Raw genomic sequence first — 18,628 nt, forward strand, 5'->3', positions numbered from 1 at the left:
TTGAAAGTCAGCCCTCGACACAAGGGTTTGTAAAAAAACAAAACAAAACAAAACAAAACAAAAAAAAGACCTTGAACCCCAAGATTCCTAGAGGAAAACAGAAGAAATACTGCATGTCACCGGCCAAACACAGGATTTCTCAGAGAAGACCTCAGAAGCACAGGCAGTAAAAGCCAAACTCAACAAGTAGAATTACATCAAGTAAGAAGCCTCTCCACAAAAAGGAAAAACAATTAAATGAAAAAATCCTGAAAAAAACTGTCAGGATTACCAGCAATGAGGAATATACAAATAAAAACTGTGATAAAGTATCACCTCATTCTAGTTAGATGGCTATCATCCAAAAAATAAAAAAAATTACACATGCTCGTAAGGAAGTAGAGAAAATAGTAACTGTATATTCTGTTGGTAGAAATGTAAACCCTGATGGAATAAAGGTTCTGCAAGAACCCAGCTATTCTGCCATTTCACGCTGAGGAATATACCCAAAGGAAATTAATTCAGCTTATGAAAGTTACCTATAATCACTTGTTTAGAGAAGATCAATTCACAAAAAATATGGAATCAACTCAGATACCCATCAGCTGATGAGTTGGATACAGAAACCAATGTATATACATAAGATGAAATATTACTCATCCATAAAAATGAACTAACATTTGCAACAAAATAGATGTAACTGGTGACCATTACTCTAAATGCAATAAACCAAACCTAAAAAGATCATTTTTTTCTTACTTATTAATGTATAGAGGATAAAAATTCTGTGAAAGTTATGTCATTTGCTTTATAGTTCTAAATGCTTAACTAAACCACACCATAAAACAAAACAAAACAAAACAAAACATGCATTTCACATGTTAGAAACGAAGAGGAGAGAAACTGAGAGAACACTGGGGTATTGGTAACAGTTTGTCCTTAATTTGGGTGTTAGTCATAGGGTAATCTGATCACAAAAACAAGCGCATTTCATGCTATTAATATTTAAAAAGCAAAAAAATGCGTAGGATATCAACCACATGGAATATAAATATAATGTATTCTTGATAGGAAATACATAAGGGAACACAGATTCAATGAATATACCAATATTCTTTAAAATCACAATTCTGGTTCACAGCTATACCATGACCTGAGGTTAACTCTAGAAAGTTCTACTTGAGTAAATGAAAAGTTGAAATTTGTATCTCCTTTTATTCAGCAGAGAATCCATACAATAACCATTTTTTAAATCTTTCACTTAATTAAGATATTATTTCCTCAATGCTTTTTATAAGAACCACCCTAATTGACATGTGAAGTACAAGTTATTTATTTCTTCCAACCATAATCTATCAGTAACAAAATCTATCCAAAGGAGTAATGTCCACAACAAGCTGGTATTATCAAAAGATTCTTCCTATTTCTACACAATATATGTTGATGGGGAAAAAAAATCAAAATTGGAAATAGACCAGGGCAGTTACTGTAAAATTTTGGTTCAGCAAAAATGCTGGAGATTGATGTATCCACTCAGTTTTATAGCCGGTCAATGCCTGATTCTAATGGTAGCTTTGGCCAAATCACAGCCAATGAAATTCTCCAAGTCTCTACAAAGTCAACAGTCTTTGCTACTGTAAAATGTCAGATTACTACAAGACTACCAAGGAATGCACAAGCACCCACTAACAATCTCCCAATTTTAACTTGTGTGCTTAAATACTCAACAGATCTATTATATCTATAATATAAGGGAAGGGTTTTTTTAAATTCTTTTATTAATCATGCAGAAATATTTAGAGACATTAAAAAATAGCATTTGGCTGTACATACTTGTATGGCACATACTAAAAATAAAAGAAAAAAAAACTTAACTTGAATTTATAACCTTAGTAATAAAGCTGGTATTGTTAAGAAAAGAAGCGCCCGTTACAGAAATGGTTGACTCTAGTTTGGGTAAAAGAATGTTCATGGATGAGTGTGTACAGAATCCTGGATAATAAATTCCAATCATACAAATAAAGAAATCATATTTGCAACTGTTAATACTAAATGGTCAATCATTTCAGATGCTTCAATAAGATCTAACCTTAATGTCACTAAAATTAGGGCAATCAGTCATCCTTGCATTTATTATAATGTAGGCATTGACAAAAAAGTAATTACTATTATGAGCCCAGTGCCAGCCAAACCAAAGAAACATGGAAAATAAAAAGAATATCCTTAATGGTACTACAAGGATGTTTGGACCAAAACAAATATGAGAAATATTACTGTACTAATAACTAATTTCATCACTAAATATAAAATATATATTGGGTTTGACGCTGTGGTGGAGTGGATAAAGCCCCTGTCTGAGGCACTAGCTCCTGCCAATGTGCTTGGGAAGACAGTGAAGCACGGCTTGAATGCTTGAGCCCCTGCATCCACACAGGAGGCCTGGAAAAAGTCCTCAGCTCCTGGCTTTGGACCAGTCCAGTTATAGCAGCCACAGCAGCCATTTGCAGAGTGACCCAATGGATAGATTTATCTCTCTGTATCTCCCTCTTAACTGTGCCTTTCAAATACTTGAATGAATCATATGTATGAATGGATACAAATATGAATATTAATGTATTTTGTTTATGAATGAGTGTATACAACTTGGGGGGAAAAAATACTTCGTGACCAAAAGATATTTAAGAGAACTTTATTCAAATCTAATAGGTGTCTTTTGTACTGAATCTTGGTCCAAACTGTCAAGAAATAATTATTAAAACATTAAGAAAAATAATATTAAATAATCTGTAAATTTTGGGTATGATGAGCATGTTGATTAGGACTATAAGAAAAAAATCAGAGTAACAAGAAAAGGAGGAAAAAAAGAAAGGAATGGCCTTTATAAAATAGGAATTCTAACCTTAACAGTTATAAGCGTTATCCTTTGGAATGACTGTATTATACTGGAAACATTTATTTTTAACAAAAAAAAAGTATTTTAAAAACTGTTAAATTTTGGGTCAAATATAAAAACTCCAGCTACGAAATTTGTCATAGATATTTGGCTGTACACTTCTGTTGGATATATCCAAAACAGAAAAAGAACTTCAAAAACATTTTTGTAACTGTCCAACAATCTTATTAATGAGCCTTATTAGTAGTATAAATCCTCATTGGGCTATAAAGGATGCACTTATTCCCAAAACTGATGGCCACTCTTCTCACAGGTTATCTTAAAGGAACAGTGTTTAATAACTGTATCCTAATTACTACAAATTTATCTGCCAAAAATGTGAACATAATTTTGGCTCTGTAAACACCGAGCTCAGTGATGACATGGCATCTCAGGGGGCTCATCCTCTGCCTGCAGTGCCAGCATCCATATGGGTGCAGGCTAAGTTCCCTTTCCTGATTCAGATCCCTGCTTAAGGACTGGGAAAGCAATAGAAGAGGACCCAAGTCTTGGGGCCCCTGCATTATCTGGGAGACTAGAAAAGAATTCCTGAGTCCTGATCAGCTCAGATCATGCTGTGCCATGTTGTGAATGAACCAACGGACAGAAGCTCTGTGACTCTGACTTCCAAGTTAAATAAATAAAATCTTTTTACAAAACTACTTTAGCATATCCTTATTCTATTTTTCTTTCTATATATTTTAAAGATCTACAATAGGTCAAAACACATTTTGAAATCAACAGGAATAAACATATTGAGAAATGTTTTTAAAATTGCAAGCCACACGAAAGAACACTATGATTTTGATAACTAGTATATCATTTCTGCCAGCTACAAAAATCCTATACTAATTACTCAAAAAATACAATCTGTAGGACCTAAAACTGGTTTATAAAAGTTTCCCACTAACATACCCACAGTATGAGAATAGTGAAAAATTTAATAGTCTTTTTATTGAATATGGATATAAAATGATCTGACTTACGCTTATAAATAAAACAGACAATAAAACTAACTTTACTCTCTATGTTTTTACCTTAGTTCTGAGAGTTCTGGAAATGCTTCAGGGACTTCTGGCATCTTGTAACCAAAACCATTTTGGCTTATCTAAAGAAGAATTTTAAATGATATTAAATTTCAGCCATCTTTTTGGGTGCTTGCACATATGGGGTTGCTTTTTTTTTTACTTTCTTTTTTAGTGAAGGCTGTGTGTATACCCACAGAGATCTCTTTCTTAAGCACCTGCATAAATCCATGACAAGTACAGAGAATTATCTGTGGATTTCATTGATATATACAAATGGTATTTTTCTTGATTGAGAGGCATTAAGTTTAAAACAACTTAATCTGGCAATAGTTTGAATTGTTACAAACCTAAGTTAAATGAGGCATTAGGGTAGATGAGGAACTGAGTCTCCACTGTTTGAATGTATATGACGTTTTATTCTTGGGGACCTCTGAACATTTCTTTTAATTGTTAAACCAACTGCAGCTTGCTGAAAGCTTTATTAACACAATTACAAAAGTTCTGGAAAAAACAGTCCACTAGGCACTATACTCTAGATGATTACAAACTCTTAGATTAATAATATTGACTAACATAAGGTTTTTACAATATTTCAGTATTACTATGGGTCATGATTGGTGAGTTAACACTACAGAATTCAAAATCCCTTTATATATCTTGTGCACATATGATAGTTTCCTGAATCATTCCACATAGTAAAAGTTACTAGCTTAAGAAGACACAACTTTCTTAAACCAACAGGTTAACTGAAGCTGGAAGCCATACACAATTTGATCCACTTCTCCTCATGGTTGCATTTTACATATTTGCTTACACTCTATGTGACAGCTTCACAAAAATGTCATTAGGATGAACTGGTTAAAAATACAGAACTGGTTGAGCTTTCCACAAGTGTTACGACAGACAGGAGGTGAAGGCTCATACAGGGGATCCAGCCTAGCTTCAGCTTGGCCCATGCCAGGATGTTACAAGAATTTAGAGTCAATCAGTGGATGACAGAGCTTTCTATCAAACAACTTAAAACAAGGGCTGGTGCTGTAATATAGTACAGTGAGTCCCACATCCCATTTGGGTGCCAAATTGAGCCCTGGCTGTTCCACTTCCCACCCAGCTCCCTATTAATGAAAGCAGTTGACAATGAGCACAGTCCTGGGACTCCTGCAAACATTTGGAACATCAGAATGGAGGTCCTGGCTTTTGCAACCAACTGAGGGGTGACTGAGTAGATGGAGGATCTCTTTCGAAAACTTTGCCTTTTCAAATAAATATATTAAACAAATAAATTAAAAAATTTAAAAACACACACAAGATTGGGGATGATATCTGGCTTAGCCAATCAGACAAGACACCTGAGTCCTATATATATATATCAGCTTATCTAGGTTTGCTCTCTGCTTCTGGCTCCTGATTGTAGCCACCTGCCAATGCAGATCCTGGGATGTCACTGTGCAGGCTCAAGTGGTTGGGTTCCTGCTCAGTCATGGGGGAAACCTGGATTCAGTACCTAGCTCCCTTGATCCCCTGACCTCTCTTTGTCTGCTTCTCTCTCAAAGAAATATATAACTAAAAACAAAAACTGACATTTTGTAATGTCTGGTGATTGAATATCAAGAGTAAAAAATACACATAACTGAAGATACCAACCGGTGTAGCAGTGTCTGCTGTAGGAACAGGTAATGGCAGATTGGAAAGGATGCCAAAAGAAGGTGCGGCAGGCTTTGCTGGTGTGCAACTTGTTGTTGAAGAAGAAACAGTGTCGGCAACAGACAAAGAAATATTCCTGTTGGCTTCTTGTGGAGGATACGGAGGAAGACATGGAAAACCCTGAGAAGTGTAAGGAGGCATTCCACTTGGGTTACTGTATAGGCTAAAGGGAAAAAAAGCAGCATTACCTTTTAGAAATGAAACATGTAAAACTATTCCTGAATTGTTCCGAGTAACAATAATCATGTTTTGTAGTCAAAGATTTATTTAAAAGGGAGAGAGACAGAGAGAGAAACAAAGAAGGGATTGTTAATCCATTGGTTCACTTCCCAAGTGGCTACAATAGCTGAGGTAGCCTAGGCTGAAACCAGAAGCAAAGAACTTCAACCGTATTTCTCAGGTTGATCATATATGCCCAAATACTTGGACTATTCTGTTGCTTTCCCAGGTACAATAGCAGGTGGCTGGATTGGAAGCAGTTTGGGAAGCGGACCGCACTTTGATAAGTATACAGGTGGCAGTTTAATCCACTATGCCACAATACACTGCCTGTGACAGTCACGATTAAAGACAGAAATTATTTATGCCAAGTGATGGTGGTTACTACAATCATATAATGAGCTTAAGTATTACGTAAAGTGATAAAATATAAACCCTCTCAAAAGTATATTGTGGTTCCTATGAAAAGATTAATTCAGAAAGCATACAATTCAACTATTCAGAATACTACTGAATATACATCTGTTTTTGAGTGTTAAACATTTCACTGGCATCAATCAATTTATTCATATGGAGAATGGAAAATATTTAATCCAGAAACTTCATATTAATGCAAGCTGCCTTGTAGTTTGCACTATATTAGGCAAAAATGTGACTGCGTATCAAGACTGTTTTTCTTGACCATTTTTTCAAAGATTTATTTTTATTGGAAAGGTAGATTTACAGAAAGAAGTTGAGACAGAAAGGTGTTCCATATGTTGGTTCACTTCCCAAAATGCCCCAATGGCTGGAGCTCAGCCGATCCCAAGCCAGGAGCTTCTTATGGGCCTCCCACATAGGTACAGGTTTTGGGCCATCCTTGACTGCTTTCCCAGGCCATGGAGTGGAGCTGCAAGGGAAGCAGAGCAGCCAGGACACAAACCAACACCCATATGGGATTCCACTGCGTTCAAGTTGAGGAGATAGCCACTGAGCCATCATACTGTGCCCTTTTCTAGACAATTTTACAGGAAAACTAAATATACAAATGATCTGCTAAAGAATCTTAAGATATTAAAAAGATTTGTATATGCATCTATATATGCTTTTATATTAAAAAGAGGGACAGCATTGGACGTAATCATAGAATAATGCAGTAGATATCTATTTAAACTTTTGTACCTCTTTAAAAATATTCAGACTGGCTAAGATTAAGGTATTTTAGTCCTAAATGCAGTGAATCATCCAAATACTGATATTTGAATTGATACAGTACATTATTATGAGCCAGTCACTATCATGCAAAGGACAAAGAACTTTTGACTATTTTTTCAATAATATAAATTATTAAAATGTTTCACTTTATGTTTAAGACTTTCCAAACATAGATTAAATAAGGGAGTAGGGTTGGCACAGTGACATAGAAGCTAATCCTCCACCTGCAAGCACTGGGATTCCATTTGGGAGCTGGTTCATGTCCCAGCTACTCTGCTGCTGACTCAGCTTTCTGCTTATGGCATGGGAAGCAGCAAAGGATGGTCTGAGGCCTTAGGCCCTCCATTCCCGGGGAAAGCTAGGAAGAAGCTCCTGGCTCCCAGCTTTGGATCAGCTCAAATTTGGCCATCATGGCAATTTAGCAAGTGAACCGGCAGATGGAACACCTCTCTCTGTGTCCTTCTCTTTCTGTAAAACTCTGCCTTTCAAATGAAAAAATGATGATAAATCATTTATTTAATGATAGAAATCCACTTGAGTAGGAAATTTTGCCTGAAGGTCACATTTGTTAAATGAAATATGTTTAATGACATTTAAATTTATACAGAAAAAGAAACCAGAAAAATAGAAAACATGAAAATGGAGAGCAAATAATACTGGCCCTAGCATATAGGAAAACAAATTATTAAACTTCAATAATAAAACCTACATATTGTATTGATGAATGGATAGGCAGATTAATGGAACTATCTAAGCTTCCCTGCTAAAGCATGAATTTGGTAATTAAGTAATAATACAGGCTTTCCTGTGGAAAATAAAAAGTAGTATGAGAATTCCATTCAAAAATTATAATGAGGTAGATAAAATCTAACACAGGAAAGACTTAAACATCCTGAAAATTTTTAGAAGGAAAACATTGGGAAAATGCAACCTTAAAATGGGACAGAACTTTCTATGATCCAAATTCGGAATTCACTGGAAAAAAAAATGATGACAAAATCTAGTACAACATCAAAAAATGACTACATGACAATGTTTTTCATAACACAAATTTACTAAAACACTTCAAACATACAACAGGGATAATTACTCAAAAATATAAGAAATTGTTGTAAATTGATATAAGACTAAAACTCAGTAACTACGTGGAGGGTAGGACAGTACAGATCACAAAAAAGGAAAAAAAATCTATAAAGCAAAAACAGCTGCACTGGTAGTAAGATAAGTACACCTTAAATTATACTAACATGTCATTTTCTATCCACTGACAAAGGATCCATTTCTGATAGTACCTCAAAGGTATGTGGAAACAGGTATAATATAAAGGAGTAGAAGCTGGTGCAACTAATTTGAAGGCAACTTTATGGTACTTGTCAAAACAAAAAATTATAATTTATCCAACAAATATATACACATTGTGTAAAACACTGAGAGTAGCACTGGGGACACTGAAGAAGGAAAATTCAGCAACAGGAGTGCTGTTCAATAAATTATAGTACATCCATACATGAGCACACTGGTCATAAGGAGCAATGAAGAAGTGTCTCATATACCATGGAAAAGTCTCCAAAGTATACTATTAGGGGAACAATGATACCATTTCTGTAAAGAGGGGGAGAATAAAATATTGCATATGTACATTTCCTTATATATGCATAAAATATCTCAGGACTTACACACACACAGATACACACCTCTGACACGAGAGAGAAAAAAATTGCAAGGAAAAAAGTTAGGAAGACCTTTTTATTTTATATGCTTTTGTACTTTTTTGATTTTAAGTAAACAAAAGTCCCATTCAAAAAATTAAATTAAAAACTTTTTAAAAAGTTTATTTTTCATTTACTTGAAAGACAGAGAAACAGAGAGAGAGCCTTCTTACTGTTGTTCACCACCCAATTGTGTGCAAGAACCAGGCTGAGCCAGAAGGAAAACTGGAGCCATCCGTTTGTGGGTGACAGGGACACAAACTCTTTATCCCAAAAAACTCGGGGTAGTAGGTTAAAGATGAGGAAGTGACTGCAAGGACTAAGAAACCTAACAACTAGAAAAGCCAGCTAATGAGATGTATAAGCAGTGTCAACCATGCAGCTTGACTTCTGAACAAGAAAATGTTCTTCAAAATGAAATAAGAAGAGTAGGAAATAAGGCCAAAAACTATTCTGTGAAGAGGAACTATGCAAATTCAGATAACTCTGCAATGTCACATTTCAAGGAGTTTTATAAAGAAAGAAAACAGGTAGGAAGAAAATTGAAAAAAAAAAAAATTTACTGGAAATGAAGACATGAATCTCTAGATTGAAAAGGCTTGCCCCAAAATACCCAAGGATGCTGCAGATTAGTTGTATCATCATCAAATTTCAGAAACTCCAGATAATTTTAAGTCACAAAGGATCAGAAAGAAATATGGCATTGAATATCCTAGCAATAGTTAGCCTAGACTATGGACAGTAACAACAAAAAAAGTCTCCAAACTTTATCTTCTGAGCATTTTGGGCATACTGCTGTTTTCTATAAATGGCCAAATTAATATTTCTGATACTGTATGCTCTTGGTATCAAGGAGGAGAAACCTGGGGCTGGCACTGTGGTGCAGTGGGTCACCTACAATGCCTGCAAAAATAGCCCAAGTGCTTCAGCCCTTGCCTTTCACATGACAAATGCAGACAGCGCTCCAGGTTCCAGTCCTGCCACTGCACCAATTTGGGGAGTGAACCAGATGGAACATCTTTACCTGACATTCTCTGTAACCTTGCCTTCCAAGTCAACAAGTAAATCAACAAGTAAATATTTGCTTTCTCTGCTTTAATCTGGTCAAAACTTTCTAATAGTATTGACAGACATACTGTGAAAGAGATGCTGAATGATTTTAGTAGCTGAAATACATAAAGCCATATGACTTTTTACTATTTGCTCCTTAGGGTTCTTACTCTTGGAACTTAGCCATCATGGTGAAAGAAAGCATAAGAAACAGACACACAGGCCACTCTGCCTATTCCAGCCTGTGTGAGGAGCCAGTTAATGCTTCATGAACATACATGAACTCTCAGAACTACAAACTAATGAGCAAAATAAATGTATTCATGCCTTTACCCATAATTTTGTTGGTAATTTGTTATCTAGCTTATACTAATAAGAACTGATTTGGGAAAATAGAATGGTACTATGACAAAAAAAAAAAAAAAAACCTCTAAAATTTTGGAGTGGCATTGAGACCAAGCAGGGGAAACGTATCTTTAGAATATGTAAGACTAAAGAGCACATTAGTTAGAACCCAACACATTAGTTAGAACCGTGGATGAGTTGCTCATTGCAACACCAGAAAGTTTACTAACACTGCTGCTTGCAACAACGTGGAAAAACAGAATCTATAGGATAAGCAAGTCAAGATTTCTAGAGTGTTAAAGAGTCTACTTGACTTCTAACTGAAACCAGTAAAATAAAGAAGGCAGAAATAAGGTAAAGAAATGTTAAATACACAATATAAGACTTCTTGGGTTTGAAAATGTCTTTCACTCCTATATTCTCTTAATTATTAAATTAAGCAGCATCTTAGAAGTCAAAGTTCAAAACCAGAGTAATCTAGATTTTTGACACTGCTAAGCAAATCAATGCTGTAACTCAGAGAACAGTCCAGGAAGAAAAAAAGGCCTTCTCAGACTGTTACAAGTGTTCTCCCTCAGTGGTCTCATGGAAGGCCAACAGTTCTGTGGGTGTTGCTTTAGTTTAATGAAATGAGTGAAAAAATAGACTTACATGAAAACCACAAACGTTTTATAGGAACTGTATTACTGATCTAAAAAGAACCAAAACCATACCAAATGAAAAGAAGCCTATGGACCCTTAAACTTACACATAATGGAAGTGAGCAGTAAAAAAACTATATCAATAACATTTACATTTTATAAAAAGAAAACAGAACCAAGATCCCAGAAAGATCCATCGAAGAATCACTTCCATCAAGTAAGATTCTGCCTTACTCAAAAAAATATTGATCTAGCTAAATTTCAAAATTGCTATGGACCAGTTGCCCTGTGTGCTTTTATTTTCTACCATTTTGAGCAAAATGGTTCATAATAGTTATCCTATTGCATTATGAGTTACGAGGGGAGCCACCCTGTCTCTTAACTCCGTTGTCTTCAGATAAAGAACTATTCTTCAGGAACATAACTGATATGCTTCACTTATACCTCAACCAAATGCAAACTAAACACAAGACTGAATCTAGTGTCACAGAATTCTTGAATTGTGTCAGCCCATGGGGACATGTGGTCTATTTCCTTGACAAATTTGGATGTGACTTTGTAACTTTCAATGTAAATCAAATGCAGTAGATGCTGCTGAATGGCCTGGCATAATGGCTCACTAGCTAATCCTTCTATTGCAAGTACAGGGATCCCAAATCAGCATGAGTTCATGCCCCAGAGGCTTCACTTCCCATCTTTCCCTGCTTGTGGCCTTGGAAAACAGTAGAGGATCACTCAAAGTCTTGGGACCTGCACCCATGTGGGAGATTTGGAAAAAGCTCATGGCTTCGAATCGACTCGGCTCTAGTCATTGTAGCCACTTGAGGAGTGAACCAACCAATGGAAGATCCTTCTCTCGGTCTCTACTCTCTGTAAATCTGCCTTTCCAGTAAAAATAATGAAAGGAAAAAAGAAAGAAAAGGAAAAATGCTCACTGATATCCAGGGCTAGATATACAAAAGCAGTAAGTATTTCTTCCAGTTGGATGGCTGGTTCTTTTTCTGGGGATATCTGTCCTCAGACCTCAACAAAATACACTGTGAGGAGCCAGGCCGTGAATAGGCCTTAGCCAGATAATATTAGCTGATAGCTTCTACTAAGATCTCAGAATTTAGCTAAGAGTATCTGTCAGACCTGAGAATTAAGTGACTCTTCAGATTATTCACCCCCCACACTTGAAGTCATTTCAGCTAACACAAAAAAATAAAGCAAAACAAGCAACTTTCACTGATTTCTAACAAAAAGAAATGTCATTATTTCATTGCCAAGTTTATGGAAAAAACTGATGTTCATTCTTAGTAAGACATACCTCCATTCAGCACAGTACTGGAAGGCAGTAAGATACAAGCGAATACACTGAGAAAGAGAAAAAAAATCCAAACCTGGCGAATACAATAAAAGAAAGGAGCAAAGGGGTTTCCCGGAAAAGTTCCAAGATGAGAGCTGTGCAGCAGTCAGAGCATCTCAGACAGGAAGAAAACATGGAGCAGTCTCTCCAGAATATAAAAAGGAACCTAGAGATCACTTGATTGGTATTTTGGGGTTAAGGGGGAAGGAAGGGCTTAAAGATATTTTAGGGGGTCCAGCACAGTAGCCTAGTGGCTAAAGTTCTGGCCTTACATGCGCCATGATCCCATAGGGGCGCTGGTTCCTGTCCTGGCTGCTCTACTTCCCATCCAGCTCCCTGCCTGTGGCCTGGGAAAGCAGAAGAAGATACCACAAAACCCTGGGACCCTGCACCTGCATGGGTGACCCAGAAGAAGCTCCTGGTTCCTGGCTTGGGATTGGCTGAGCCCCAGCTGGTGCAGCTACTTGAGGAGTCAAGTAGCAGATGGAAGACTTCTCTCCTTCTTTCTGTAAATCTGTCTTTGCAACAAAAATAAATTAAAAAAAAAAAAGATTTTTTTTGGAACTATAAAGGCTCTGTACCAATTTAAGAAAATCAGGAAACTTAGCAACATGTGGAAAGGTAAGAGGTTCTAAGAACACAAAAACAATGGGAAACTCAGGCTATTAATTCCAGAAAAAAGAAACATATCATAATCATGATACAGTTAGTTCAGAAATGGACAACTTTTAGATTAATATTGACTTCTGCAAAAGTACAATGTATTTTCACCAGTAAGATAAGGGGAAAAGGAAAGCTTTGTAAAGTTAAAATCCTCATTCTATTATAATAGTGGGTTAATAGACAGTATCTAAAATGAAAGAACTAAGAGACAGCAGAATATTCACATTACTTGGGAAGATGGGAGCATGCTAGAAAAAACAATTGAAAAGGATAGCAGAGTTGCTGAAAAGTATACACATACTTGTGAGACAATAGGAGTGTGGAAATGAGAGGATGGTCTTCTAATATGTCTTGATTTTTAAACTATATGTTCATTATTATGATAAATTAGAATGCAAATGCAAAGAATTTATTATTAATATACTCACTATGGAAATGCTGTGGAAGTAGGAGCTAAAACTGGAGGATTCTTCCAAAACTCATCCAACAAACTCTGAATAATTTTTCCAAGATCTGAGTGCATTGTAAACTGAAAGCAAGAATAAAACATGATCACCACATTATATTCAGAAACAGATTATAAAGTCTCATTAACATAATTTCAGTATAAATTTTATCCTGGGGCCAGTGCCATGGCATAGTGGTCTAAGCTTCTGTCACATGAGCACTTGGTCATGTACCAGCTGCTCCACTTCCAACCCTGTTCCCTGTTTCTGGCCTGCGAAAGCAGTAGAGTATGACTCAAGTCAGTGAGCCCATGTACCTACTTGGGAGTGGGTTTGGATCAACTCAGCTCCAGTCATTGTAGCCATTTGGGGAGCAAACAAGCAGAGGAAAGACCTTTTTGTCTTTCCTATCTTTAGCTCTGCCTTTCAAATTAAAAAAAAAATCAAATCTCTGAAAGAAAAAAATAATTTTTTCAATTTAAGAGAAAAAAAGGATGTGGTGTATCATCAACTAAAAGTGCACATTTTAAAAGTTTTTACAAATTCAGTATCATAAATCACCAAAGCAGGGTAAAAATCCATTTATTTAATCAACAGATATCTCAATATTTCACTAATTACAGTAATTTGAAGATTCACAGGTACACTGAAGTTATAGTCCTTTAGATTGATTACATTCTTTCCCAAGAATTTTAAGGCAGAATCTTACATAAACACATTATTATCTGTTATATATGACCAAATTATACTAATTTGAAAAATGAAATTTTAAATGAACTCCAGATTTTTTAAATATTTCAAAGAAAGATAGTGTACTTGTTAGATCACTTTAAAATACGTACATTGTTCACTAATGGCGAGGTAACATATATTCCTTGTTTATCCATTAAGTGATGTCGTATGGGTGGATAAACACTGATCACCGGCTTTTCCTGAGGAAACTGTGGAGGAAGTAATCTGGTAAGGACAGAACAGATGAACAACAAATACAACAAATGTTAAATTCTATCATCATGATCTTAAAGTTAAAAGCACAGTTGTATAATCGTACACAGATAAACGATTAATTTCCCTTTTATGGTTGCCAACTAAAAACCTAAGACCTAGCATTTTACTTACATAGTATTCCAACAAAGAAAATATTTTTGATGTGGAATATATGAACATCCTGAGCTACGGAATATTTGACGCATTGCCAATTGTTTCCAAACATGACATACCAAGCTATTCATGGTCTCTATAAGGCACTGGACCCAGGGAGCTCTACTACCCCTGTCTGGCTATGAAACTACAACATGTAGTAATGTAGTCTTCTGTCTGAAGTACTTTTGAAACGCTGCCAGAAATCATTGCATTATTACTTTTTCCCAAAAGTAAAGCAGGCAACAGAAAGTTCTAGGACTGAAATAGTGTGGTTGCCATCCTTTCTTGGTTCCATATATGGCTCCCCTCTAAACATCTCAATTAAATTACATCTCCCAACACTCGGGTTAATCACAATTGTTTCAAGTAAAGAAAATTTTCAATATTAAAAAAGGAAAAATTTTAACTATTTTTGAACTAATATAAAATTAGCATTAGTGAGGCAGTACAGGGTGGTGCCAACATCCCATGTGAGTGCCAGTTTGTGTCCCAGCTACTCTACCTTTGATCCAGCTCCTTGCTAATGATCTGGAAAAGTAGAGAAGGATGGCTCCTGCAACCACACTGGAGACCCAGAAGATGCTCCTGGATTTGGATTGGCCCAACTTTGGTTAAGGCAGCTATTTGGGAAGTGTACCACCAGATGGAAAATGTCTCTCTTTCACTCAGTAATTCTTTCAGATAAAATAAACATCTTTATTAAAAATGAGATTAGCCAGTGAATTTTTTTTAAGAGTGGGAGTATACAGAATACGAGTGCTGTTTTCCAAGTCTCTAAAACTCAAAATACTTTCCCTTAAACTGCATATTCCCTCAATGTCTCAGAAGTCTACTTGTTACAGAACTGTGCCTGTCTAGGCACTGGGTGTTCTTTACAGGTCATTTAGGTGGCCCAACAGTCAAGATATCATTTGAGATGTAAATATCCCATATCACGGTGCTTGGGTTCAAGTGTTAGCTTTATTCCCAATTTCAGCTTCCTGCTAATGTACATTCTGGAAGGCAGCAGTTGACAGCTCAGTACTTAGGTCCCTGCCACCCACGTGGGAAACCAAGATCGAGTTCCTGGTTTCTGGCTTTGGTTTGGCTGGCCCTGGCTAATGTGAGAATTTGGAAAATGTACCTGAAATAAGAGAAATCGATCTTTGTTGGTTTTTCGAGTAAAAAATTTTTCAAAAATTTTAAATTACTATACTTATTACGAAGGTGAAAAATTCGAAACTAGCTTCAAAGAAAAGGTACCAAATGGTCTCTGGACTCCAACTAATGTGGGTTTATACCTTGACTCCAATATATTTATCATGTCTGTCATTTGCCCTAGTTTGCAGGACTCTTGTGAGGATTCTAAAAGCTTATGTAGAGGACCACCATTGTGGCAAAGCAAAATCACTGCTTGCAACATCAGCATCCCATATTGGAGTATAGGTTGGAATCCCCAGCCCAATCTAGCTAGCTTCCTGCTAATGCACCAGGGAAGGTAATGTAGACATCCAAGTACATGGTAAGAAACCTAAATGGAGTTCCTGGCTCCTGGCTTCATCCGGGCCCTGCCCTGGCAGTTACAACCATTTGGCGAGTAACCAGCAAGTGAGAGATTTCTCTTGCTATTTCTCTTATTTTATTTAATTTTTAAAATCAAATGTTAAGGAGAGCAAGATGGCAGAATAAGGCGAGGACAGATCATAACAGAGAGCAATTAGCTAAAGAGAAGCAGAAAAGGTGCTATCCCAGGAAACAAGACAGGCTGATGGCAGAGTGATGCCTGGAGAACCGAGAACATGGGGAAGCAGCAGACAGCGGAGCAGTGCTGCAGTGACCAGGTACTCCAGTGGTGATCAGAGCTCCACTAGTAGTCAAGCAGGAAGCAGAGTTCACCGCAAACTCAGGAAATGTTCACCACAAACCCAGCCAATTGAACTGTGGGTCTCGGCGGTTTTTGTTTTCAATTTTGTTTTAATCTGATTATGAGCAGAGCAGAATGGCACAGGCCTAGAGGATGAGTGTGGGAACAGGGTGGATTTCGCTTCACAGATCCTCACTAGTGCCACATTGGGTGCCATTCTGAATTCTGTGGAAAAGCCCTTGGGGGAACAACAGCAAGTTGTGCAAGCACTGAGCCAGTGGAGAACTTACTTCCATCTCAACATATTACACTGGTCCCATTAGCAAAATAATGTTGACTTGGCAACCCCAGCACTCCATCTAAAATAGGTTTGGGTTATCCCTAGATCTAATTGCCAGCAGGTTCCAGTAAGGAGAGAAAAAAAAGAATCAACGCAACAGGGGCCAATAACCGCCCTGTGACAAAGTTACAGCTTGTATCTCCTAAAAACTGGGCACTCCTGGGACCAGGAGTAGAAAAGCTGAGCAGAAAAAGTGTGGTCACAACACAGAATCATAGGGAGTACAAAGTGATGACCCAGAGCCATGACGGCAGACAGTGGCAGAGGCAGAAGTATAGCACAGGAGTCTGGGACTGAAATTCACTGAAGGGAGTGGTGCAAGTGATAGCAAAAAGAAGTGGGCACAACTCAGAAATTGGCCCCAAGAAGAATCTGCTAATCAGAGTTGCTATAACCAAAGAAAAGGCACAGGCACAATGAACGAGGTAACTGACAGCTCCCCAATAATGGAGATAAAGACAATGTGTCAATCTCAGACTTACCTGAGACAGACATTGAGGAACTGCCAGATAAAGAATTTTTAGAAACTGCTATAAAGTTACGCAAAAACATTAAGAAACACATACAGAAATCAAGTAATTTAAGGAATACATGACACAGGAAGTAGCAACATGGAAACAAAATCAAACTGAATTATTAGAAATTAAGAATACATCACAGCGGACCCGGCGGCATGGCCTAGCTGCTAAAGTCCTCGCCTTGAACACACCGGGATCCCAAATGGGCGCAGGTTCTAATCCCAGCAGCTCCACTTCCCATCCAGCTCCCTGCTTGTGGCCTGGGAAAGCAGTTGAGGACGGCCCAGAGCTTTGGGACGCTGCACCCGTGTGGGATACCCGGAAGAAGTTCCTGGATCCTGGCTTCAGATCGGCATAGCATTGGCCTTTGTGCTCACTTGGGGAGTGAATCATCGGACAGAAGATCTTCCTCTCTGTCTCTCCTCCTCTCTGTATATCTGACTTTCCAATAAATAAATAAATCTTAGAAAAAAAAAAGAATAAATCACAGCATATTAAAAATTCAGTGGAAAGCTTAAATGACAGAATAAATAAGGCAGTAGAAAGAATATCAGATTTGGAAGAACTTCAATAGTGCTGAAACAGTCAAAAAACTGCAAGAGTTGAACAAAATTAAGAAGAGCAACCAAGGATTAAGGGGCACTATCAAAAGGCCAAATATAAGAATTACAAGAAGTTCCTGAAGGCATGGAAAGAAAAGCTGGGTTAAAAGATGTATTCAGGGCCCGGCGCGGTGGCGCAGTGGTTAAGGTCCTTGCCTTGCAAGCCCGGGATCCCATATGGGTGCCGGTTCTATCCCGGCAGCCCCACTTCCCTTCCAGTTCCCTTCCTGTGGCCCGGAAAGCAGTTGAGGACAGCACAAAGCTTTGGGACCCTGCACCTGCATGGGAGACCCGGAAGAGGTTCCTGGCTTCGGATTGGCATAGCATCAGCTGTTGCGCTCACTTGGGGAGTGAATCATCGGACGGAAGATTTTCCTCTCTGTCTCTCCTCTCTGTATATCCACCTTTCCAATAAAAAAAAAAAAAAAGATGTATTCAATAAAATAGTAAATGAGAACTTTTCTCACACAGAGAAAGAATCGTGTTAAAAAAAAAAAGGACCAACCAGGATGGGCACAGGACTGTGAAGAGAGCTGACCAAAAGCAACCCTGGCCGTGACATATAACAAGGAAGCATTCTTCAGTTGAACATTAAAAAAAAAAAAAAAAAAAAGATATTGCAGTATGCATGTGAGAAAAGTCAATTAACTTATAAAGGAAAAGGAACCCCAATCAGACTCACAACTGATCTCTCTGAGGAAACCCTACTGGCCCGAAGAGAATGGAGTGATATATTCCAGAGTAATTTACCCAGCAAAGCTTTTCTTTGTCTTTGAAAATGAAATAAGGTACTTCCAAAGCAAACAAAAGTACAAAGACTTCCTGTATGCCAGCAACAAATGTTGCTTAAAGTTATGCTACAAACAAAGAAAAATAGCACCTTTTGAATCCAAAGGCAAGCATGGAGAACATTTCAATAAAATG

At 37.3% G+C, this 18,628-nt stretch overlaps 1 protein-coding gene across 3 annotated transcripts in view; it reads right to left on the reverse strand.

The window, feature by feature from the left end:
• VPS37A (VPS37A subunit of ESCRT-I) overlaps window positions 1–18,628 on the reverse strand; it is a 48,822-nt gene that overhangs the window by 10,371 nt on the left and 19,823 nt on the right. For 2 of the 3 annotated variants that reach the window (XM_040965787.1, XM_040965786.1), the window contains 4 exons: window positions 14,101–14,215; window positions 13,241–13,341; window positions 5,584–5,806; window positions 3,949–4,019 (listed from right to left, as the gene is read on the reverse strand). In XM_040965787.1, the coding sequence (XP_040821721.1) occupies window positions 3,949–4,019; window positions 5,584–5,806; window positions 13,241–13,341; window positions 14,101–14,215 (510 nt within the window). The remainder of the gene's footprint in view (window positions 1–3,948; window positions 4,020–5,583; window positions 5,807–13,240; window positions 13,342–14,100; window positions 14,216–18,628) is intronic. The other variant, XM_040965788.1, reaches the window with a different exon arrangement.

This window comes from Ochotona curzoniae, unplaced genomic scaffold, assembly GCF_017591425.1.
Source record: "Ochotona curzoniae isolate NIBS_2020 unplaced genomic scaffold, NIBS_Ocur_1.0 scaffold_4505, whole genome shotgun sequence".
Taxonomy (NCBI): Eukaryota; Metazoa; Chordata; class Mammalia; order Lagomorpha; family Ochotonidae; genus Ochotona; species Ochotona curzoniae.